Consider the following 24,123-nt stretch of genomic DNA (forward strand, 5'->3'; position numbering starts at 1 on the left):
TCACCTTCACAATCCTGGATAGCCCGGTGTGAATAAGTAGGTACCTGGGTATGTACTGGTCGGATTGCTAGTATGATATGCAATTATCGCCATACCCAGATGTGGACAAGTAAGGTGTCCGACTAGTTGTGTGGTGTTCAATTGTTGATATCCATGAAAGCATGTCACATGGTTGATTCAGGCAATTGCATGGTTCTCAGACAGCCATCATTTACCTGTGTGTTACTTGCCGGGACTCTCATGTAGAAGAATGTGTCCATTTGCCATGTGTCGACGAGGAAGAATATGACAATGAGATGAAGAACTTTCCAGAAACTGTTCTATCAGATGGCCTGGATGTTACGCAATCAGACAGGGATGGAAGACTCGATTGTGGACATTGATCCGGATTACAGAGAATTATAAGATTGGTTGGATATGAGTTGCTGGATCACTCACCCCTGGACTACCATTATTCACTGGCATTTCCGGGTGCTTCCTCCGCTTTCCATGATTCGTGTGCCTGCTCGGGTAGTATTTGCTTGACAACCAGGTTGTATACTCCCCTGGACTGCATAATCGGACTTTAGAACTACATTAGTCCAGCAATGCTCGTGAAAACTTGGATCTGATCGATTTGAGGAAGCACAGACAACCAACGGGGTGTTCAGACTGATTTGGTGGTAATGCAGGGGAGCTCTGCGTAACCCATATGCACAGTACGACAATGCTTTGAACAAATATCAGATCAAAGTTTAAAGCAATGAGTGGCTCGTATTTTAGCCCAAATTAAGTAGCAAAAAGCATTTCAAACACTCAAGGTTGGCTCACTAGAAATGCTACCTTCACGAAATATCTTGTTCTTCACCAACAGCGAGCTAGGTCAAGCTAACGTAGCTCTCGCAGTGGCAGAGGAATTCCTCCACCGCAATGAATTCTCCGTCCACATCGCCTCCTACAGCCAGCTAGCACCCCTGGTAAATGAACTATGCAAACGGAGTCCCCAGCCAGCGAAATTCCACGAAATACACGGGCCATGCATGGAAGACCTTGCGATTCGTACACATGTCGGCCTCATACACCATAAACCAGGGATAATGGGCACAGTGGAAGGCTTCCAAAAAGTCCGTGCGGTAATGTCTAGCTGGACATTTTCAGAATACGGAAAAGCATACCGAAGCTGTATCGATATATTGAATGAGTTTAATCCTGCCGTGGTGGTTGTTGATCCGATACTGCATGTGGGTTTGAATGCATGCCAGAGCGTTGGATCATCTCGTGTTGTTATTCTGTGGCCAGTTCCACTCAAGGACGTCGTGATCCTGAACCAGCCTAACGCAGGATTCTTATGGAAGTATCCCATGTAAGGAGAGAATACTGGTACCCGTTTGAGATTGTCGGATTTGCTGATGGAACTATAGGACTGGATCGGGGTATTCGTATCCACTGCCGTGGACATTGATACTTCCGAATATGTATCTCGTGCTTCGTGCAGCGATGGCTATGACCACGAGAAGCCTTTCGTCGGAGACAGATGAATTAGGAACAGATCCCCAAGGAATGAGTCCGTTTCCTTTGACCAATGCTTATCATAAGGACTCACTGCATTTAACACCAGCATTTCGGGAAATGGATTTCCCCTTGCATGTACCAGATAATGTCGTTAGTTGTGGGCCGATCCTCCGGTTTCGAGGTCATCAGTCTCTTTTGGAAAAGGATCCTGAGATGGCAGCATGGCTCACAAAGCCGACTATCCTCATCAGTCTTGGATCTCATGTGAAGCCCACCGAAGATGTTGCTATTCAAATGGCACAGGCACTCCAGAGTGTACTCGAAAATCACACTGACCATCAAGCATTATGGAAACTACGATACGACTGGAAGATCTCAGACGCTTTTCAAAGGGTTCTTGGGACATTCATTGATGCAGGGTCTGTGAGGATAGTGCCTTGGATACAGTCGGATATCATTGATGTTCTCGAAACCGGTAAAATCACGGTGTATGTTCATCACGGAGGCGCAAATTCATACTTTGAAGCATGCAAGTATGTGCCCTATTCTAGATATAACTTGTTGCTGATCCCCTGGTATCCAGAGTGGGCGCCCCGCAAGTCATTCTTCCGCAGTGGCTCGACACATACGACTGTGCCACGAGAGTCGAGTGGCTAGGTATAGGACTCCACGGAAGTCGGAAGGCAGCCCCCGGGATTGACGCAGAGGAGTTTTCTCAAGCGCTAGAGACAGTATTGCACGACAAGAGTATCCATGCCAAAGCGGCTGCTATGCGAGATATTTGCAAGACGGAGGGACGGGTTCTGGCGCACGATAGGATCGCGAATTTCGCTCATTGAAAAGGTTTCTGGTGATTATTTGGTTCTTCATACTAGCTCGCTCAGAACAAGTTCCACATCTTCGCGGGCCTTTCGCAGTGCATCATCCACCTCACCGTTGGAGTGTCTTGATTTGAATTCATAATGCAGCTTGACCAGTTCTTTGGCCCGTTGCAAGTCTTCATGCTTTTTGTCCTGGGTTCCGGGTGCTTCGTCGGAGGCATTTACGGCTGAGCTGTCTTTATCGGTATCGCTTTTTCTTGTGACAGGCTGGTTCACGTTCACGAGGGAAAGGGCTTCGTTGTGGCCCTAAACGAGGTTAGCCTTGGGCTCGAGCAAGGGATCGGCGCGTGGAGGGGCAATCCGTTGGGGACCCAGGGGGAACCTCATCGGCCTTGGAGAACACGAGACTTACACAAACCCGTAGTGAGGTGATATCAGATAGAATTTCTGCTACCTGCATTGTGAATGGTGAATTTGCTTGGCGTTTACTCAAGAAGTTGCAATGTTTAAGTTGTGATCCGATGACGTTCGGGAGGAATAAAGAATGTCTTGGCGGCGATACGACGCGATCAGCTTGTGAAACCATTCAACGTTCCACTTCCACGATTTCAAAGGCGTGGACGGTATCTTTAAGTTAAAGAATTAAGATAATGTAGCAGACTCGGAGGGAACTGGAAATTATGCAGCTGGTTTTTAAATTGGAAAGTGTAACATGCATGAGTGTTGATTTTGATGGTTGTTCTAGACCTCGAGGATTTATGCTATATGATCAGCCAAAAAAGATAGATACCACATGACCAGACCATGGAGACGTGGATTTCAATCTGTGTGTTCCGATGGCTTTATCTGTCTAATCCAAGGGATACATTTGAAGTTCAACGAGATCAAATCATGTGGGAAGGATCCCTTATACAGACTGTTGTCGGGAGTGGCATCGGTGAGCGGTGAAACGATGTGAGCGTGGGGTAAACAGAAACATCCCGCCACCTTTAAGATTTCTCCTTTTTTGACATATTAATTACCATTGCCCATAATGTCCACCTCTACATCCTCGCTCGAGGCTAATCTCGCCTATGAGCCTCAAATTCTTAAATTCGGCACCAGTGGTCGACGTGGCTTGATCGTCGATTTAACCCAACTGGAAATTTACATCAACGTTCTTGGTGAAATTCGCTACCTTCAAGCCATTTCCCCATCTGAGGGTGGCATTGAGCGTGGTGACGACTTCTACTACGCCTACGACCTGCGCCCTAGCTCAATTAATTATGTAGAGCCCAACCGTGGCGGTCTTTGCCAGGCCGTTGAGAAGGCCCTGAGAGATGCGGGTATGCGGCCTATCAGCCTAGGCGCTATCCCTACACCCGCTCTCACCCTTTTCGCTTTGCAAAGAGGAAAGGGAAGTATTATGGTTACCGGCAGCCATATTCCCTTCGATCGCAATGGCTACAAGCTCAACACCTCCAAAGGAGAGCTGCTGAAAAAGGACGAGCAGCCCATCAATGAGTCCGTTGCGATTGCCCGGAAAGAGCTTCTCGCACAGCCATTTGAGCAGTCTCTTTTCAACGAGCAGGGAATGCTTCGTGCTGCCACTTCGACCCTTGAAACTCCCATCCCCGAGGGCAAGAGCGAGTATATTCAACGATATCTTGACTTCTTCAAGGGCGATACTCTGCAAGGCATGAAGCTACTGGTGTACCAGCACTCCGCTGTCGGGCGTGATCTCATTGTCGAGCTGCTCGAACTTCTTGGTGCTGAGGTTGTCCCTGCAGGCCGCAGCGAGACTTTTGTTCCTATCGACACTGAGGCTATTGACCAAGCCCAACTCGACACTGTCCAAGCTCTCTCCGACAGCACGGGACAAAGCTTCGATGCCGTCATCTCCACCGATGGCGATAGTGATCGTCCCCTCCTCTTGTCGCCCGAGGATGGCAAACTCCGCTTCTTCAGCGGAGATCTGCTAGGCATGGTTGTTGCCGAATTCCTTGGTGCCGACGCAGTCGTCGTTCCCATCAGCACCAACGATGCCATTGACCGTGGCCCTCTTGCCAAGGCGCTTCTGCCCAAGACCAGGATCGGCAGCCCTTATGTGATTGCCGGCATGCAAGACGCTGCCCATAAAGGACGCAGCCGTGTTCTAGGATGGGAAGCCAACGGCGGTTTCCTCACCGGCTCCGACATCGAGCTTGATGGCCGAAAGCTCCCCGCTCTGCCTACACGTGATGCAGTTTTGCCACTCCTTTGCGTCCTGTTCGCAGCACGCAAGCGTCAGACCAACGTCCCGACTCTCTTCAAATCCCTGCCCGCCCGATCTAGCAAGGCCGCGGTGATTCGAAACTTCCCTCGCCCAACAAGCGCAAAGATTGTTGAGCGCTTTTCGCCTATCAACAAGGAGGATCATGAGATTCTATACTCTGAGGGGGGCATGCAGAATCTCAATTCCAATGGAGAGCACGTTCTTAGCGTTACTGTGGAAGGTGGTCGCCATATCTTCCAGATCCGTCGCGAGCTTGAACAAGTTTTCTCCGCTGAAGCTGGCTTCACTCCGGTAAAAAAGACAAATTACACCGATGGAGTTCGTATCACTTTCGAGAATGGCGATGTTGCTCATATTCGGCCTTCTGGCAATGCTGACGAGCTGCGGATTTACTCTGTTAGCGATACTCAGGCTCGTGCGGATGAGATTTGTAGCCAAGGTATCGAGGAGCCTAATGGCTTGCTGAGGCAATTGGCAAGCATGGTCTAGAATGAGGTTCAATAACAGCAAAAATCTTTTAATCAACGTTAGACAATGACAAACAGCCATGTTTCAGTTTTGACTTTCTGCTTGCCGGCTTTTCCCATTGATGGTTAACTTTGTCAACCCAGAGTAGTCTTAGCAAGGTCAAGGTACACCCGCCCGAAACCATGGCAGCAGCCCAGCACATAAATTTGATTCGGCTGTACTTCCACATAACTAATGGATCCTTCGTAGCATTCCTCCTGGGGTCATCGTGACTTGTCGTCCAACTTGAAGCCACCACCCTTATCACTAATAAGGTATGTCCATATACTGGAATACTCGTTTCCTCTGGAGTCGGGAAATGAAGACCTGTGCCATGGACCCATTGCGATGAATGAGAGTGAAAAGACTCTCTTCCAAATGAGCCTTGAAAGAAAGGGCAGATACACAGGCTTCCATTCTCACATTGAAAAGAAAGGTGCATGCAAATTACATATCAGCCCCGTGGGCAGATTGGCCACAGAGAAGGTCAGTGCGGGCCGGGTGGAGGCTCAGTACCTTGACAAGCGTGGGGGCTGGAATTCAATATATCTGATTGGCTGTTGACATCAACTTAATCTATTTGTCTTCCCATTCTGTTTGGGGCCGGATTCCGGACGGTCCTCCGGTGATCTTGAAACGTCCAAGCGAGGTGTTGTTATGCGGAGTATTACGACGGTATACAGTCGTTCTCGAGATCGGCTTGACAGATACATTCGTCAATCGTGATTCGTGACATTACTTGCCGGAGGTTCCCCCCACTTTAAGTTTCTTGTTCTACGGATATTCCCGCTCCAAACGGGCCGCCCCCATTTGACGTCGCGCCCCTTGAGAGCTCATATCCATGAGATATTTTATGTCCTTTACAGTTCTATTGGACCCAACATGTCGACCGAGAAGTTTACCATTACGGAACATGTCGTTCCTGGCTGTCATATCCGAGAATATCCAGGAAGCACTGTGCACCAGGAGGACGTGCTAGAGCTTCATGTTAAGCAATATACCCCAAAGAACCAAGAATTACCCATTCCCTCTGATGCAATTACTTTAATTGCTGCCCATGGAGTTGCGCTACCAAAAGTGAGTCTCCAAACATTGATATTCAGCCTCACAAACTGATCATCCCCCGATATAGGAACTGTATGAGCCTCTCTGGGATGAAATTCTGGAGAAAACCACCGGCTTTCGAATCCGGAGCATCTGGGTAGCCGACTGCGCAAGCATGAACATGAGCGGAATCAAAAATGAGGACAAACTCAGCATGGACTGTATGCATACGCCGTTGCCACCAAACTATCCTCTCATTCATACTAACCCGCCCTAAGGCTCTTGGATGGACCACCCACGGGACCTCTTCCTAATGATCAACCACTTCCGCGACCAAATGCCCCGTCCAATAGTAGGTCTCGGTCACAGCTTCGGAGGAACCATCATGTTCGTGCCCATTTCCTGCAACCAAGAGAAATCAAAAATTGATACAAGCTCCTAGTACCAACCTTGCCTACCTCCACCCACGCCTCTTCACAACCGTCCTCCTCATTGACCCCGTAATCCAACTACACCCACCAGAAATGGGCTTCGGTACTGACGCTCCCGGTGTAATCAACTATACCCTACGGCGCAGCGACGTCTGGCCCAATCGCGAGATTGCTCTGCGCGCAAACCGTGCTCTAACTAAGGACTGGGACCCACGCTGCATTGATCGGATGGCCAAGTACGGATTCCGCGATCTCCCAACTCGCCTATACCCAGACGTGGATGCTATCAAGGCTCGTTTCAACTCAAAACAAACACCGGTTACTTTGACGACGAGTAAATACCAAGATTTGATTGGCCAGATTCGCGAGAATTTCGGTGCCCAAGACTCCGCTACAGGTCGAATCGTGATCAATCGCGCGACACACGCGGACCTGGATCCGCTTGCGGCTTTTATTCCTATGTATCGCCCCGAGCCACCGAGTACCTTCTTGCGGTTACCAAGCCTGCGGCCTTCTTGTGTGTGGATCCTTGGTGGCTCTACTTACCTGAGGCTGGATGAAATACGGGAAGGTATTAAAGTTTGCGGGACTGGGGTGGGCGGTAGTGGGGGTTTGCCGGAGGGCAGAGTTCGGGAGGTGACGTTAGCGGGACTGGGGCATTTGATGCCCTTCCAAGAGGTGACGAAGGTAGTTGAGCCGTGCGTTGCGTGGCTTGTGGAGGAGATGGATCGGTTTCGCCGAACTGAGAAGCAGTGGGAAAAGGATCGTAAGCGTGTTAATCATTTAGAGCTGAGTGAGACTTGGTACAAGGTTTTGAAGCCTATTGATGGTGGACGTGCTGGTGGAAAGGATCGAAGGAAGGAAAAGCTATGAAATATAAATGGTTGGTTTCTATAAAGATCTTACTTGGATCTCGTTGAATTGCAGAATTGTTAACTACTTTTTTGCCTTTAATTTACACTAGAATTTCTTTGGTCCGTGCATTCTTATAAAGTAAACATGACCCGAATGAGCTACGCAGGTTTTGGGGGCGGATAATAGCAGAATAAACTTCCAACAAGCCTAGTGGCAAGAACATAACTACCTAAGTCTAGGTCACACATGAGCAGGCAGCGAGCCACCAAACCCAAAGTCCTCCTTGACAATGTCCGAAGCTTTTTCTGCAATGGCATACACTGTAGCCATGATAGCGGCACTGACTTGCATCGGCATAACGCTGGCATCAACAACACGAAGACGTCGAACTCCTTTCACCCGCAGCCTCTCATCTACTACCTGTCCCATTGCGCAAGTCCCTAAAGCATGATGATAGGGCAATATGTGATCGCGAACGAACTGGCGAACGTCATCCACATTTGAAAGATTGAGATCAGCAGGCGGAGTTACTCGCCTACGAACTTTGTCCTTGAGGGATGGCGACTGGAAGACACGATCTGCAAAGATGATGGCTGCAGCTAGGACGTCAGTATCCACCGGATGGCTCAGAAACCCCGGATCAATCCCCGGCGCGTCTATCGGATTCGAGGTCCGTACGTGAACACTTCCGCGCGACAAAGGATACATGTTGCTGACGATGATGGAGTAGCATGCGCCGTAGCTGACGGGAGGACCAGACATAATAGTCGCGCAGTTCTTATAGCCTGCTGTATTGAAAAATGCAGGGGTGCCAATATACTGGATATCTGCAGAGCTGGGATTTTTCATCCGTGCGGCGATAACTTCCTGTTGCTGACATTGGTAGTCGGTGTTCTGCTCAAACTGCCCACCAGTCACATTCGGAGCACCCATAATACGTGTAATGGTGGCATCGAACTGAGCCTCATTAGATAGTAACGAATATGGAGTAAAACCGATGAGACTAATTGATCCAGACAAGGCTCCGGAATGGTCTTTGGTGTAGAGATTTTTATGCTCTTCTAGCAGAGCTGGATCTTTGAACAAAGAGTCCACTGAAATGAGTCCGTCCGCAAGCTCATAAGACACAGCAGACATAGTGTGTTCTTGCAAATTGTTGCCCACGTCAGTGTTGGCCACTATACACGAAATCCCTGCATTTTTGAGGACGTCTGGATCTCCCATTCCGGAAAGCTCCAAGAGCTGTGGACTCTGGATAGATCCAGCGCTGAGGATTACTTCTTTCTTAGCCTTCACGACGTAGCAAGTCCCCTCGTGCTGCAGTTCAACCCCTTCCGCGACGGGTTCTCCGTCTGAACCATCAGAAAATACGATACGGCATACCTGTGCGTTCTCCAAGACCTTCAGATTTGGGCGTCCCATAATCGGCGCGAGATAACCACTCGTCGCATAGCTCCGGACTGGCGCTTTGCTTCTGTTCAATGTAAACGTGGACCTGTAGAACCCCAGATGAGCCCCATTATAGGGCTCCGCTGGCCGCGGAAGACGTGAGGTCTCATCGAACGCAGCCAAAAGTGGCTCTTCTATGGGTGCTTGCCAGGGACCTATCGAAGTATGAATAGGCCCCTCAGTGCCATGAATGTTCGGATCAATTGGACAGCTTTCACTGGGCTTAATAGGCTCCAGATGCTCGCTCCTTTCGAAGTACGGTAGCAGCTCAGACCATGTCCACCCGCTAAGGCCTAGCTTTTGGGCCCAATCGTCAATGTCTTCGGCGGATGGTCGGTTATAAGACATAAAGTTGATGCCGCTAGAGCCACCTAGCATTTTGCCTCGTGGAATATGATAAGCTTTATCATTGGTACCGGCCTTCGAGTTGTCAGTACTGGCTTATGGTGTCATTTTAAGATATCATACCTGTGGGATGCTTTCGAAATTCCAGTCATAGTCAGGATTGCTTAGCATCTGACCCGATCCTGTCGGAAGGTCAACTCTGGGATCTCCCAGCTTAAGAGATCCGGCTTCAATTACGCCGACTTGGATGCCTGACTCTTCGGAAAGACGGTTTGCGAGGACGAGACCGGCAGTTCCACCACCGACGATGAGAAAGTCAAATGGAGTTTGTATAAAATCGGTGAGCTTTATTGTGGCCATGATATACGGTGCTTCTCTTCCAAATTTCGATTCCAGGGAGTACAAAAACGAGTTGAGAAATGGCCCCATGTGCTGGACAAGGCTATGGTACTTATAGCGTACATCTCTCAAGCGAGCGGGACATCCGCGCGGCCGGGACACCAAATCAAGATTTGATAATTCAAATTAGCGTAAGTCAACCAAAACAACTTAATATTCAATTTATAAGCCATATTACCAGATTAGCATACTGCGCTCTTTTATGCCGTCGAATTTCACAGTCCAAGCACTTTGGTGGAGTGGTTTCTATGCTTGATTTCGACTAGTTGGCCGGTCTACCTGAGATTGGTTTTGATGTTGTCTACCACGTTACGATAATCCTTTGAGCTCCGCCACAGAAAACCTTCTTCAATTTTTGAAGCTCGTTTTCTTGAATGAGAAAAGTGGTGGATTGTATCGTAAATTGATACGCTTTTAATACTTGATCTACACGTTACGGACCCACTGGGGCCGCCCCCACGGAGCAACAAGAATTAAGCATTCCGGAAAAAACGGTGCACTGTGCAGTTCACGTACTAGGCATGATCTGAGAAGTCATAGCGAAGATAGAACAATACAGAAATAACCCAGGGTTATTACGGAAAGAGAATTCTGCAGGATAGGCACCATCTTGCGGCACACCACGGTTCACATCAGAATCTTACCATACGGCAAGCCATGGTATGGGCCTACAGGGGGTTTGCAGGGCACTAGGTGCTCTAGGAAAGGCAACATCCTACGATGCACCGTGTTACTCAACCACCACGTATATCTTTCGATAAATGGGACCCTGAGACAGTCAGGATCACAGGAGTGCCGTGATCACTAGGACAATGGTCATGCGAGGACTCATCAGTGATGCGCTGGATTAGATGAATAAAAATGGCCATTAATACATATGTATTGAGTTCTTCGCGTTCAATCACACGTCATTACCTAGAACACAGCAGTCTGGGCACTACCCGCTTTCGCATAAAAAGACATCTTACAAAGACCTCGGGAAAGGTATCCTTGGCTTCTAGTCATTTGATTTAGACCACAAGTATAGCTCAACTTGGCCCATTACCTGGAGCCTGTGAGCAAGGATTTACTGTATAGATTCGAGCCTGTGTCAGGCCCTACGACAACTGGCAACGGTGCAATTGCGACTGAGACATGATGAGAAGCATCGAGAACACTTGTAGCGGACCCAAGGAGCGATACTTACGGCGACCAGTTAGGACCACTCATCACTACTCTCGGAAATCTTTTGTGGATTGAGTTAAGCCATACTCTAAAAACTAGGATCCTTATACAAGCAAGCATCTTCTTAGCTGATCTAGAGAAGGTAGCTTTTGTCTCGGAGTTCAAACTCGGCAGAGACTACAAATAATCCGGTCAGAATTATCTCGATAGAGCTGAATGAGATAAACCATGTTGGACAGTAAATGAAATTTGAAATCAATTAATAACGAGATGTTTGGACCATGGAGCAGCCGGATAAAAGATCCGGATTAAAGAGATCCGAGCGAGATATTCCGCCACTCTAACTCAGATTTACTCTGGTCTGGATCCATGAATAGAACAAAGAAAGCAAAGATGCTATTTTGAATGGAGACAAGTGATAGCTCCTCTATCACTGGAACAAATGGGTACGTTGACATTTACGATGACCCACAAGGGGAGGAGAGAGACGTCGGCTGGGAAAGCTGACATATAAAAAGCTTCAAGTAGGTGGTTGTTGCTCGATCATCAACACAACAATTCTCAAAGTCTTCAATCTTCTGCATTATGTCTATTCCCCCAGTTGGCACGCCTGTGGGCCTCGAGGTCCCGGCCAAGGACGTGGCTCGTGGTAAGCCGTCTCCATCCTCTACATGATCATTCATCCGACAATGCAATCTCACGCGAATTTCTCACAGGGGCTGAATTCTACAAGGCTGTTTTCAACTGGACATTTGCTGCCTCCACCCTGGGATTCCCCGCGCATAAGCTTCAAACTTTCGAGGTTCCTGGAGGAATCTTTCCCATCGGAGGTGCCATGCGTCTGGCGGAAGAAATTCCAACAGGCACCGGTGCCACTAAGCTCTACTTCTACGTCAATGACATTGGTACTGCAATGGATGTGAATGATTAATGGACTGACAATTGACACGATAAACCGATCGGCTAATGGATTACAGGCCATTGAAAAGAACGGCGGCAAGAAGGCGAGCGAGGTTATTCCAGAAGGCAACAAGGGGCTGTTCCAGTATTTTGAGGATTGTGAAGGCAAAAAATTTGCGATCTACACCTATAATTGATTGAAAATTTGAAGCGCGCTTTGAAATAATCCTTGCGAGAAGTTGCGAGACTGCAAAGTTTAGGGCTTGGAGTATGCTGTCTTGTATGCACAAATACAAATATGCCTAGAGAAGGTCAATATCAAGGCCGTTTTAGATTGTTTAGGCAGCTCGCAATCTGTCAACACCAGTTCATATATCCATCATAATCCAAGGTTCCAAAAGTTCAGTACGAATACAATGTACCACCGACTTTGAATTTCGAAGCAGGGGGGTAGTAGCTGGTTCGGAATGCGTTGCACACCAGGAAGCTATTCCGGAAGCAGATTGTTTGTAGTTCCTGGGCTTGTGTCTGTTAGCTCGCTTCTAGTAACGAATTTGGTCAGGTGATCGAGTGCCTTCGTTGACCTCGAATCCTTGGTCTCTTTGTTCGAACCGAGTAATTCCATCTCATAAAATGGCGTCCACACCAAATCGACAGCGCGCCCGACCGCCGAAACAGCGACAACGAACGGGAAAAGCCTGCGAGGAATGCCGGCGACGCAAGCTACGTTGCGATGCAGCGCAGCCGCGGTGCGGGGCCTGTGTGGAATCGGGGGTACCATGTGAGGTTAACAGCCTACGGCAGCCCAGGGGTCCGAGAAAGGCTATTTGAAGGCGTTAAGGAATCGAGTCGGTATATTATCGATGTTTCAAAACTTTTATTTTGCCAAAGTTGATCTAAAATTGCCAGCGATGCTCGAGACTCATCTACCGCTGCAGCATCACGCTGGAGCCTTGTCTGAGCTCAAAACATTGTCAACTCCCTTTACCGACAATCATCATGATTCCTCGAGTGTTTCGAGTGCATCAAGCTGTTATGATTCCAATTCGCCTTCATTAATCACGGAAATGACGGCAGCTCGTGAGTCTACTATATTAGTTGAACAGAACGAGTGTTTGTTCGCCTCAGTCAGTCGGCATGCACGGCAAAGACATGGGTTGTGCCGAAGCTATAACGGAATTGATGCAGGCGGAATTGTAAGTGGCCCGAGCCCCTCCGAGCAAGGTGTGACTGATGATTATAAAGAAACCAGTTATACTTTGACCGAGTCCACCCGTCCGTCCAGATTCTGCACCAGCTTCGTTATATAGGTTAGGCCAGGAAACCCGTGAAGAAAACATCCCGTCGGTGTCTGCAGTACGCGATATGGACGCTGGCATCTCTCCTAGCCGCGCAATTCCAACAGCTTCAAGACTTCTTCTATCAGGAAATAAAGCGGACATTAGAGCACTCTTCTCTATCGGGCGATTCGAATAATTTGGTTGACACAGAAGAGATCCAAGCATGGATATTGATAGCAATATATGAGTCAATGCGAACTCTGCATTGCTGTGCATGGATGAGTGCCGGGCGCGCGTTCCGTCTGGTGCAGTTGAGGCGACTTCATGAAATTGACAGTCCTACAAAACCCGAATTACCTGATGAAGACTTCATCGAGACAGAGGAAAAGCGCCGAGTGTTCTGGATGGCATATTTCTTGAATCATCTGTTCAGCATGCGTAATAATTGGCCAATAACATTGAACGAACACGTGGTACGGCCCAGATTCCATCACTACACAGCGAGATGACAGAACAGTTGAAGTTGACCTTATACTTCCTGATTAGATCTGTACCCAGCTTCCAGCCCCAGACAAGGAATTCCAGAGTGGCCAGGCAGTGCTAGGTGCTTTCCTTTCGGAAGCAATAATTGACGTTATGCCGCAGACAACATCGCCTTTCAACGAATGTATCATTTTGGCTACTATTTGCGGGCGCAGTCTGTTTCAAGCCCAACAATGTGGCGTCCGTTTTGTGTACGGTGACTTGGCTCCCAACTGGACTGATAAGCACCGGTGGCTGGACAACGTACTTACCCACCGGCTTCAGGTCCTTTTGCAGTACTATCCCTCACCATCCCAAATCTGCGATCCAATGCTCTCGTTCGCACACATCATGGGACAGGCGAGTGTGATTCATCTGTACAAGGGTATGGAATCGGTTGCATGGGCAGTCAACGAGGCAGGTTGGGTGGTTGAATATAAACGGCACGCCCTAAATGCAGCACAGGAAATCGTGAAGCAAGCAAAAGGTCTCATAGAGTTCTATTTTTTCAAAGTATGTCACACCTCATGGCGACCCTGGACTGGAGCGTGAATATCTCATTCGCTTCCGGAAGGTACCAAATATGGAACGCAGGTCCATCCACTTATGCCAATCCCATTGTTGCTCTGCGCCGAATTCCTCTACGCCAATCGAGAATCGGACGCGGCATTTGACTCGCTACTTCAAGAGCTTCTGCAGATTTTCCGCCAACTCAAAAAATGCTAACGACCCAACTCAAAGTTACATACATCTATTCGGACTGTCATGTACTGCGGCATCGATTGAATTAGTCAAAGGAAGCTCCATTGCTCCATGATTATACAGGTTTGATAAAAGGTTATTAGATTGACGATAAGGTACAATTTTCACATGTATACTAATTGATCGAGTTCAAATTTATGATACCTGTAATTGGCTTTTTTGTCTTAACTTTCTGCTGCGTAGGTAGAGACCTCAACAGATCGGTAAGAGTATGTTGCTTTCATGTTATAAGTGGTGGTCGCACGCTCCAACATGTATTCTTCCACATTGAGCACATGTTCCTCGTCTGACTCGCAATCTCGCCTAATTTGATACAGTGGCCGTAACTCATAGTCAATATTGCTATCGAATAAAAAGACTACACTGTACTGGTCGGTCGTGTTTTTATCAATGACGCGGTGAATAATACTCTTGAAATGACCTTTGGTAATCCTGCTTATTGTATTTCCCGGGCTGACCATTTACGTGTCACTGTTTAGAAGAACTTTAATTCACTCCCCTGTTTCGCGATCCTGGACCTTAAGCCCCGCGTAATCATCTTGTAGAAGAAACGTGATAGCTCCAAAGTTCCTATGCGCGCTACTTCCCAGCTGATGATAATTAGCTATGTCTAGTGCAGGAGTAGGTGGGTAATGAAGTAGTCGAAGCGGATACACCATCTGTTTCGCTAACGTGGATGGTGAAAAGATGTAGACTCAGATGTTTCAAGAAATTGGTACGTATGTGACTGAGGCCCTGGTGCATAATTGTTCATTTTTATCACTAAATAGCAACCTTAGAGCAAGTTACATTGGGAACAATTAGGAGTAGGCCATATTTGAAGCAAATAGAAGTAGGCTATTGGAATTGCAAGTTATTGAGCAACTATAACTCAACTTCACTTCATTGTCTCCGTTGGAGCTTTAATGCATGTTCCGATTGCCAGAGCAGTCAGCTTGTAGTCCTGGAATATAAAGATTAGCATCTCTATTAGAGCGACAATCGAAAATCAAAAATCGAAAATCATCTCCAACTTACCTCAAATCCCGCTTGGACAGCAAGAACCTCCTTGTTTGAAATCAGACTTTGAATATCCGTATCTGGTTTATCATATTTGATTTCTGTTGGCGAACCAACCCATATCGATGAATGGAGTTCCAAGGGCTGATCTGACGCAGATGTAGCTCTGGTAGTGTAGACTCGAATGGCACAAATCCTATCATCGTCACTACAAACCTCGAATCCCCGAAAATGTTCCCGTGCTCCGATGTCAATTACGTGTCGCTCTCCCGGAATTCGATACCCGAATGCTTTGTCAGTAACCATACTGTCGGTAATGAATTCCATGCCGGCAATGAAAGAACCAAGTGGAGTTCGAAAAACCCAAATCCCAATCTTGACCAAGGCCTCAGGGAGAATGATATTCTCGGTTACCTCGCATTCTTGAGGTATCTCCGGTTTCCACTTCCAAAAGCCTGTCAAAATCTGACGATTCATTGTATGCCAGCAAGCATCAGCAACAAGTCTCTGTTCTTCCTCAGAAACTGGTATTTTCGTCCTCACGCAAATGTCTCTAAACAATATTAATTTCAGCCAAAACCAGTATTTGACCAGGATACGCTGGCAGGACTTCCTGTGTCCATACATCCTCAACATTCTCGCAGGTTGGGTTTTGTAGTATATTTGGTGCCAATCTCTCTTGTTCGCGCGGCCGCTATTCTTATCCTCTTTATCCTCTTCTACGAGACAATTTAGAAAGCCTCGTTCCATATGAATTTTGAATCTGTGACGCCAGAAGATCTGAGTATGGAACAAAGATGACATGACACGTGAGGAAAGTCGAAGGTTGAGGTAATCAACCATGTCAGTACAGGCGGCTATTTCTTCCATGATTTCAATAGGTAAACAAGAAAATGGATCGGTGGGGTTTGCGTGAATTACCGCGCCTGACTCGCGAATGGCATATTTCCTGGTGTAATAGGGTAAAGACGCACCCAGGTAGGTGAAACCTGTGGTGAAAGGATGCCACATTTTAGAGACCGGTACTGTGAGTATAAGTATAGTTCAAGTCTATTAAGAACGGTATCACTCACGCCATTCAATTGCTTGGAAGCGACGGTACCCATAGTAGTCTTCTGGCAGTCTACTCATGACATGAAAAAGCCTTTTTAGGTCAAGGCGGTCATCTTTGAAGTGGCGTGTGAAGATTTCCCAACAACAGTTGTGAACCAAATTGGCAACTTGTGAATCTGGGTAGTCAAGCCATCTATCGTATGAGTAATTACACCGACGTGCTGAGAATTTGACATCCGATATATAAGCCTGGTCATCCGCTAAGTATACTGTTTTGAAATTTAGTAGGGTACAGGGCACTTTCCTATTGTGGTACTTACTTGCGCGCGCTGTCGTCATCCAAAGATCGGAAGATAATGGTTTAATTTCCCAGTCGCAAAAGCAACAGTGCCAAGCCAAGGACCCATCACTCATGATTGACTAAAGGGGGGAAATCCTAGCTCATCTTAGTTGTAAGTCGAAAGGTGTAAGATTTATTTACTTCATAGGGGGGTTTCACGTATAATGGTCACCATTACATCAACCAACCATCGATATGAGAAGAAAGTGTAATATCTAATCCTGGAACCGGGACCTAGGAAGAACAATTCTCGCTGTCAATAGCATGCAAGGGAGGGGAGGATTTGTCTAACACTGTTGAATGTGGCTTCATTCATTGAGGTTTGGATATGACCTTATACCACTAAAGATCGCACCACGTATCACCTATTATTATTGTTGCTTTCCACGGTCTGTAATGTGTTTGAAACAACCTCAAACTCGGTGACCAATTACCCCGCGCTTCAATGTAGGGGCATCTGGAGCTGATTTCCGTAATCAGACTCAATGAGGCGTCATACAGGGACATTGACCAGGCGTAGCACTAGTAGAGAGGCAGAATTCTCAAATAACGGTCAGTAGAAGACAGAAGAATGAAAGGAGGGAATCTGCTGTTAAATTGACTCGCTTATAGAAGAGAGACGGATATACGTAAAGTAGGGGGTTGTGTTCTTTTATAAGGCACACATGATTAAGCACACATGACCGCAAAGGACAGTTTGAGGGTTTGTGAAGATCAAAGGAGGGCTGTTAGGCAAGTCCATACATCGAAAAGCATATTCCAATACAAGTATGTTTAAAGAGGTCACCACGGAATCATGATTGCCAGGACGACAATTTGGACTCGATCCCGCAACTATTCAATAACATCTCGAATATCAATAGCAAAGAAGAATCTAATTCTTTTCAACTCTAATTAATGCTCCGTAAATTCTAGGACATGGACCAAGAATATAGATCAAGGATGTGATAAAGAATGCACCAAATATTTCAGCCTGTCCGAAGCTCTTCTGAAAATTACCACGCCTTCCGAAAGCCATCGATCCATGACCATTGTCCCTCACTCCTCCCCGGAAGTTGTCAAGTCCTCCGCGGTAATAGGCTGAAGAATGACAAACCGGTGCTGCCTCGTCCCATCTGGCAACTGAACCGACCCATCCTCAAACTGGTGCGCAAGCGCATACTCCTGCTTCGCAAAGTATTTCTCCTCGAAGACGATAAAGCGGACCATATGCTCAAGCCACGGCCATTCATACTTCTCCTGTCTCAGCCAGTGAACAATACGACGGCGGTAGAGATTGTTATCCAGGCCGGCAATGAAGGAAGTGATATGGTCAATGGTATTATTTGGCTGCAGTGCGCGTACGCGTTGACGGTAAAGCTTTGCTGCCTCGAAATAGAATTCAAGACAGCGGCCGTTTTGTTTCATTCTTGTCTTCAGCTGATGCTCGATTTCAGCATTGCTAAGAGCTTCTTCTTGTCCTTTCTCTTTGATGTACTGGTTTGTGGGGGCAGATTGGCCTGGAGTTCGCTGGGGTTGAGCTGTGTCTGTGCTGATAGTATCATCTGGAGATTCAAGTTTGATTCCTGTCTTGGTCATTTTGTTTGCTTCTTTTTCTTTCAGCTGCTTGCAAAGACAATTGATTTCAGTAGTGCAGGTGAGCATTGCCTCGCTCTTTTCATTCGTCGCCTTTGTGTATTTCTTCACTGCCTTCAAGGTGCGTTTGAACTGGCGTTGTAGCTTGCGTACCTCCTGAGACTGGTCACGTTGATCTGGGTTTGTGTTGGTTGTCATCAATGAGCTCATCATACCGACAAGGTCTTTCAGACTCTGGCATAGCAATTCGTTGACGTCTTCGGCTTCATCGACTGTTCTTTTTGTCTGCAGGAGGCGCGCGGTCAACATCTGGTTTATGCGGCGGAATTCATAATTCCAAAGGAGTTGGCCGGGTTTCAAACGTGAATCACATTCTGAAGGTGAACTCGGCTCCATTGTCGTAGTTCTGCGTGAATCTGAGGGAGGTAATGGATGAGGTGCCTTGTGGACGTGTCAAAGGAGAGGGGGAATTCGGAAAAGAGATACAAATGGGGGTTTGAAGATCAAGGAGCCTTGGGGCGCAGTAAGATGGAGTGATAAATCAAGAACTAAAATGACGGAATCGGTGGGTAAGAGCACAATTGAATGATTGTAAAGGAATGAAGACATAAGTTCAGAATACGTTGCGGCAAGGAAGCGTAGTATTACTAGGAGATTAACCGTGGGGAAACAAGTCACATTTTGGCCCGATCTATTGATTAAGTACGGTAACAGAGACATTCTTAACCAACCTGAGCGAGCTAGATACAGAGGAAACGGAGGAAGAATGCGGAAAAATAGGAAAGCCGTGACAGCAAAACAAGCACGAGCATGTCACATCTCTGTTAATTGCAGAAAATAGGAAACCATAGCAGTGGCGACGACGGCGGCCCGCGTCCATCAAGTCATCATATAGATAGGCTCCAGCCAATCCATCGAGCCACCGCGTAGCGGGGATGTAAAAACACAGAAAGCCACTTTTCACGCAGGTTCTGCGATCATAATCCGCATCAAGACATCAAGGGGGAGGTTTAAGGTGTTTAGATGAGGTCAGCAACGTTCATGGGCATCTCCTCGACCTGGGTGCTGTAGAACTGCTCGATCTCACGGAGCATGCGAACATCGTCAGCGGTGACGAAGTTGATGGCAACACCCTTACGACCGAAACGACCACCACGACCGATACGGTGAATGTAGTTCTCACGGTTGGCAGGGAGGTCGTAGTTGATGACCAGGGAAACCTGCTGGACATCGATACCACGGGCCAAAAGGTCAGTGGCGATCAGGACACGGGAGGAGCCGGAACGGAACTCCTTCATGATAACATCACGCTGGCCCTGCTCCATGTCACCGTGCATGGCGGAGACGGTGAAGTCACGGGCAGTGAGCTTGTCAGTGAGCCAGTCGACCTTTCGGCGGGTGTTGCAGAAGATAACGGCCTGGGTGATGGTGACGGTCTCGTAGAGATCGGACAGGGTGTCGAGCTTCCAGTCCTCCTTCTCAACAGCGATGTAGAACTGCTTAATACCCTCAAGGGTAAGCTCCTGCTTCTTGACAAGAATACGGATGGGGTCACGCATGAACTTGGTGGTGACCTCGAGGACGTCCTGGGGCATGGTAGCGGACAGCAGGTTGACCTGGGTAGACTGGGGCAGAAGCTGGAAGATGTCGTAGATCTGCTCGGTGAAACCACGGGACAGCATCTCATCGGCCTCGTCGAGAATGAAGAGCTTCATGGTGGAGGTGTTCAGGACGCGGCGCTGGATCATGTCGTGGACACGACCGGGGGTACCGACAACGACCTGGGGACCGTCACGGAGAGCGGTCATGTCCTCACGGACGGGGGTACCACCGATACAGGCGTGGCAGGTGAGGTTCATGAAGTCACCAATGGCAACAACGACCTTCTGGATCTGCTGGGCCAACTCACGGGTGGGAGCAAGGATCAAAGCCTGGCAACCCTTGACCTCGGGGTCGATCTTCTGCAGGGCGGAGATAGAGAAGGTAGCGGTCTTTCCGGTACCGGACTGGGCCTGAGCGATAACATCGTTACCTGCAGGGGGATTAGACTGATATCGCAAAAGAGAAAATTTTAGAGGGAACGAAACTCACCCTTGATGATGGGCATGATGGCGCGCTGCTGAATAGCAGAGGGGCGCTCGAAACCGTAGGCGTAGATACCTGTAATGAGGCCTGTCAGTAGATTTTCTTCGTGCCCCGCCGCCCACGAGGGGAAGCGCCAACAAGTCGGAAATTTCATCACATACCGCGGAGCAGCTCAGGCTTGAGGTCCATAGCATCGAAGGAGTCGGTGATCTCATCGTAGTTGGACTCGATCATTCCTGTTAGATGAACAGCCGAGTTAGTCTTGTCGTCCCTTTCTTCATCATTCACGTCGCCACCTCAAATTCTTCACGGGTGTGTAAACACCAAAGGAGATTTCACGAGCTTTCAAAGAAGAATATGAGCAGGGAGGCGTCACATACCCTCGGGAAGATCCTCCAAACCCTTATCGTTCGACATGTTGGGTGGTTGGTGAGGTGGTGATCACAGGCGTGTCGCTGTGATCTGGATGGTGGGGTGAGAGAGTTTTAGCGAACGTGCCCTGTGGGGTAGTTCGCGAGTGTTGTAAAGCTAGTATCTGAACTCTTCAAGTAGAAGAGTTGACAGGATACTAGAGGTAAGACTTGTATGGGGTGGTGGAAAGTGGAAGTCGCAAAGACTGAAGTGGGAAGAAAAAGAAAGTGAAAAAATCGACCAGCGGAACTGCCCATTTGCTGCGACGCTTTTTTTTTTTCACCCACGGTCGGGTTCGCCTCACCGCTTGCCCAATGTGGGGCCTCCCGCTTTAATACAAGCGAGTACAACGTTGGTGATCGCCCCATGGTTACTTTCTATTCGTATTGTTCCTGGTTTTTCTTGTTCTCCCGCGTGGCGTTACTTTTACCCTTGATTCTTTTTTCTTGCTTCTTTTGTTCCTGGCTTACTTTCCTTGTCGGGCTTCCCGGGTTGGGCTCTATAGTCGCTCTTACTATTGGGTTGAAGGAGCGCTCGGACGGGCAGAAAAAAAAAATCTTGAAGCCCTAAAAGTGATTCCCGTGGACCATGCCTGACATCACAACACTGCCGAGTTATCCACTTCCCCAAGATGAGGATCTCGGCGTTGAGGTTATTCCCAGCCATCCGTTAGGCGTCAAGCCTAGTGGCAACGCACTATTAGCCACATCGAATCTTCGTTCGGCAATCGGAACATGGCAACTCCTACCCGACGAACTAATCCTGTTGCTGCTGGAATGCCTGGATGGGACTAGTCTAATGGCATTTGGACGAACATGTAAAGCTTTTTATGCATTCACTCGTGCAGAGGAACTGTGGAAGGCTTTGTTTATTCGGTAAGTTTGAACTAATTTCCAGCGGATCATGAACGTGTGTAGATCTTTGATCTATATATCGTAGCTGATTCTGCTATGACCCACCGAGGCAACAGGACCTAGAGATTATTCAACAAATTCACAAAACCAAGACTAATGACACTAATAGTTGTTCTCCCGAATCATTCACATGGCGAGGAACATGGCGATCAACATATCTGAATCTGCCAGCCAGTAAAGTCCCCGTGGTAGATTGTTCTAACCTCTACTCGGATGCTCTATACCGACCATTCAACTGCGCGCACATCGTTATGGATCCCTATGTCTCTAAGATCCCTAAGCGCAATCAAATCCCACGTCTTCCCGACTTGTCGCCACAAGAGTTTCATGAACAATGGGCTGACCGCCCATTTATTCTAACCGACCCCGTCAAAGACTGGCCAGTCTACAAGAACTGGACCGTTGGCCATCTACTCTCAAAGTATGGACAAGAAAAGTTCCGCGCAGAAGCAGTCGACTGGGTCCTCCGTACATACGGCGACTACATGGCCGACAATGTGGACGAAAGTCCATTATATCTATTTGATCGGAACTTCGTCTCCAAAATGGGACTGGCAGTCGGTCCGCCAAACGAGACCCCCGATGCAGCCTACTGGCCGCCAGCATGCTTCGCTGAAGATTTCTTCTCGGTGCTGGGGAATGAACGACCGGATCGACAGTGGTTGATCGTAGGACCAGAGCGGTCGGGCAGTAAATTCCATAAAGACCCGAACGCCACTAGCGCTTGGAATGCTGTGCTCAGGGGACCCAAGTATTGGATTATGTTCCCGTCTGGCGATAAGCAGAATCCCCCACCCGGAGTGTTTGTATCAGATGACCAGAGCGAGGTTACCTCACCGCTCAGTATCGCTGAATGGCTACTGACTTTCCACGCTGAGGCGCGACGAACGGCAGGCTGCATGGAGGGGATTTGCGGCGAAGGCGAAATTCTACATGTGCCGTCTGGATGGTGGCATTTGGTTGTGAATCTCGAATCGTCCGTCGCCATTACTCAAAACTTCATGCCCCGAGCACATCTCTGTGCTGCGCTGGATTTCCTGTCCAACAAAGCTGATCAGGTCTCTGGCTTTAAAAAGACCGTTCAGAATCCATACCAGAAGTTTATTGATGGCATGCAAGAAGCATACCCAGAACTTCTACAACAAGCCCAGGAAGAGCTCCAGAGGAAAGCAGAAGGGAAGAAGCGCAAATGGGACGACATTGTACATGGCAAGACAGAAGACACAGAAGAGCAAGATGCTGGTGGATTCAGCTTTGGATTTGGAGATGATGGGAGCGATGTTGAAGTCCCATGAAGCAATTATACTGAGCCGGAGGGGACACAGTTCACGATAACAATCATATGTCAACGAGAAAATCAACGCCTTCATAGCAAAATAAAATTACGAATTCATGCACCGTGGTCCAAGCTTCCGCCATATATGTTGAACACCAAGATAAGCTCGGTATTTAGTGGCAAGCAACCGACTTAGCTGCAGGGGTACCTTCAGAAAAAGCCAAATATCCTACGAAGGCACCGACAGCAACAGCAATCATAACCGCGCCATTGTATGTCATGAAAAGAAGCCTGCGGAGAAGAGGAAATCAGTCGTCATCAACCAAGCCAGAACAAGGGGGGCAGCTCACATGATGAAGAAGCTATAGAAGACCTGGGTGGCATATAACGCAGCCATAGTGAGCTTTCCCTGGCGCACTACGGCAGCTCGATTGTCCCTTCCTACAAGCAGTGGTGAGCGATCGTCGTTATTGGTAGGAAGACGCGCATTATCGGAGACGACGTTGGCGAGGGATGGGTCGGTGATACCACCATCTGAAGAGCAAGACATCAATGAGAGCTCGCTCAAACAGGAGTGGAAAGGGGTTCAATAATAATCAAACACGTAACCTCAACCTCAATCTCAAAACCGATGCCAACGCCATCATTCCAAGCGGCAACGATAAAGTGTATGCTTGGGCTCGCAATTCAAACCTACCTCCTGTAGACGACACTGCCGTGAAAGCATTGAGACGTCGCGCATGTGCAACCTCATATTTTCGAGTAATCTGTCGTACCCCTTCGTAACCAGCTGTGAGGAGGACGATAAGGACGAGCGAAAGAAGGAAGGAGATCGGGCCAGTGATGCGCCACCAGCGGAAGATGATGCAAAGGTTCTCGGAAGACCATGTGAAGATCATCTAGCGTATCAGAACCTCAGTGAGTACATGGCTTATAAGACCTAGCAATAGGCAAGTACATACGTTCATGTTGCACTGGCCACCCATATCCATACCGCCATGGCCATGATCCATACCTGGCATACCATGATCCATATGCATCGAGTGATCCATGATGAAAATCAGTGACCTAATAGCCAGTGAAAGATAGAAGAAGAAGAAAGTTACGACCTAAGTAGCACAATGTAGGCAAGCCTGACCAGTAGTCGGAAAGTAAACATGAATGATGCGGGACGTGAGGTGATACCACCATCCCCAGTGCAAACAAGGCAAACATCACTGATAAGCTCTCGCGTCCGAACCGCCTC

General features: G+C 48.0%; 12 protein-coding genes across 12 annotated transcripts; 6 read left to right on the forward strand and 6 right to left on the reverse strand.

Moving 5' to 3' along the window:
• Positions 1-815: 815 nt before the first annotated feature.
• Positions 816-2,330, forward strand: N7484_007132 (glycosyltransferase; the record flags this gene model as incomplete). The annotated part of the gene is made up of 3 exons (XM_057117519.1): positions 816-1,342; positions 1,401-2,024; positions 2,075-2,330. The coding sequence occupies 3 exons, from the start codon at positions 816-818 to the stop codon at positions 2,328-2,330; spliced, it is 1,407 nt and encodes a 468-aa protein (XP_056970554.1).
• A 33-nt stretch (positions 2,331-2,363) lies between these two features.
• N7484_007133 (uncharacterized protein) lies at positions 2,364-2,772 on the reverse strand (the record flags this gene model as incomplete). The annotated part of the gene is made up of 2 exons (XM_057117520.1): positions 2,364-2,618; positions 2,725-2,772. Coding segments are annotated over 2 exons (303 nt in total), but the record flags the coding sequence as incomplete, so codon positions are not given.
• A 573-nt stretch (positions 2,773-3,345) lies between these two features.
• On the forward strand, positions 3,346-5,055 carry N7484_007134 (uncharacterized protein; the record flags this gene model as incomplete). The annotated part of the gene is made up of 1 exon (XM_057117521.1): positions 3,346-5,055. The coding sequence occupies one exon, from the start codon at positions 3,346-3,348 to the stop codon at positions 5,053-5,055; it is 1,710 nt and encodes a 569-aa protein (XP_056970556.1).
• A 900-nt stretch (positions 5,056-5,955) lies between these two features.
• Positions 5,956-7,421, forward strand: N7484_007135 (uncharacterized protein; the record flags this gene model as incomplete). The annotated part of the gene is made up of 4 exons (XM_057117522.1): positions 5,956-6,150; positions 6,206-6,338; positions 6,396-6,504; positions 6,560-7,421. The coding sequence occupies 4 exons, from the start codon at positions 5,956-5,958 to the stop codon at positions 7,419-7,421; spliced, it is 1,299 nt and encodes a 432-aa protein (XP_056970557.1).
• A 222-nt stretch (positions 7,422-7,643) lies between these two features.
• N7484_007136 (GMC family oxidoreductase) lies at positions 7,644-9,557 on the reverse strand (the record flags this gene model as incomplete). Its single annotated transcript, XM_057117523.1, has 2 exons — positions 7,644-9,272; positions 9,321-9,557. 2 exons carry the CDS (start codon positions 9,555-9,557, stop codon positions 7,644-7,646), a joined length of 1,866 nt encoding a protein of 621 aa, XP_056970558.1.
• A 1,788-nt stretch (positions 9,558-11,345) lies between these two features.
• On the forward strand, positions 11,346-11,857 carry N7484_007137 (VOC family protein; the record flags this gene model as incomplete). The annotated part of the gene is made up of 3 exons (XM_057117524.1): positions 11,346-11,409; positions 11,477-11,679; positions 11,738-11,857. The coding sequence occupies 3 exons, from the start codon at positions 11,346-11,348 to the stop codon at positions 11,855-11,857; spliced, it is 387 nt and encodes a 128-aa protein (XP_056970559.1).
• Positions 11,858-12,797: 940 nt separating this feature from the next.
• On the forward strand, positions 12,798-14,014 carry N7484_007138 (fungal specific transcription factor domain-containing protein; the record flags this gene model as incomplete). The annotated part of the gene is given in 4 exon segments (XM_057117525.1): positions 12,798-12,856; positions 12,971-13,007; positions 13,018-13,413; positions 13,487-14,014. 4 exon segments carry the CDS (start codon positions 12,798-12,800, stop codon positions 14,012-14,014), a joined length of 1,020 nt encoding a protein of 339 aa, XP_056970560.1.
• A 1,087-nt stretch (positions 14,015-15,101) lies between these two features.
• Positions 15,102-16,615, reverse strand: N7484_007139 (uncharacterized protein; the record flags this gene model as incomplete). The annotated part of the gene is made up of 6 exons (XM_057117526.1): positions 15,102-15,167; positions 15,242-15,776; positions 15,849-15,942; positions 16,198-16,248; positions 16,297-16,545; positions 16,597-16,615. 6 exons carry the CDS (start codon positions 16,613-16,615, stop codon positions 15,102-15,104), a joined length of 1,014 nt encoding a protein of 337 aa, XP_056970561.1.
• A 1,039-nt stretch (positions 16,616-17,654) lies between these two features.
• N7484_007140 (uncharacterized protein) lies at positions 17,655-18,587 on the reverse strand (the record flags this gene model as incomplete). Its single annotated transcript, XM_057117527.1, has 1 exon — positions 17,655-18,587. One exon carries the CDS (start codon positions 18,585-18,587, stop codon positions 17,655-17,657), a length of 933 nt encoding a protein of 310 aa, XP_056970562.1.
• Positions 18,588-19,210: 623 nt separating this feature from the next.
• On the reverse strand, positions 19,211-20,693 carry tif1 (putative eukaryotic translation initiation factor 4; the record flags this gene model as incomplete). The annotated part of the gene is made up of 4 exons (XM_057117528.1): positions 19,211-20,223; positions 20,283-20,351; positions 20,438-20,512; positions 20,657-20,693. 4 exons carry the CDS (start codon positions 20,691-20,693, stop codon positions 19,211-19,213), a joined length of 1,194 nt encoding a protein of 397 aa, XP_056970563.1.
• A 582-nt stretch (positions 20,694-21,275) lies between these two features.
• On the forward strand, positions 21,276-22,896 carry N7484_007142 (putative F-box and JmjC domain protein; the record flags this gene model as incomplete). The annotated part of the gene is made up of 2 exons (XM_057117529.1): positions 21,276-21,562; positions 21,711-22,896. The coding sequence occupies 2 exons, from the start codon at positions 21,276-21,278 to the stop codon at positions 22,894-22,896; spliced, it is 1,473 nt and encodes a 490-aa protein (XP_056970564.1).
• Positions 22,897-23,050: 154 nt separating this feature from the next.
• N7484_007143 (low-affinity Cu transporter) lies at positions 23,051-23,929 on the reverse strand (the record flags this gene model as incomplete). Its single annotated transcript, XM_057117530.1, has 4 exons — positions 23,051-23,168; positions 23,228-23,411; positions 23,575-23,776; positions 23,840-23,929. The coding sequence occupies 4 exons, from the start codon at positions 23,927-23,929 to the stop codon at positions 23,051-23,053; spliced, it is 594 nt and encodes a 197-aa protein (XP_056970565.1).
• Positions 23,930-24,123: the final 194 nt, after the last annotated feature.

Source organism: Penicillium longicatenatum (genome assembly GCF_028827895.1).
Source record: "Penicillium longicatenatum strain IBT 33135 chromosome Unknown contig_4_segment0_segment0, whole genome shotgun sequence".
NCBI classification, from domain to species: Eukaryota; Fungi; Ascomycota; class Eurotiomycetes; order Eurotiales; family Aspergillaceae; genus Penicillium; species Penicillium longicatenatum.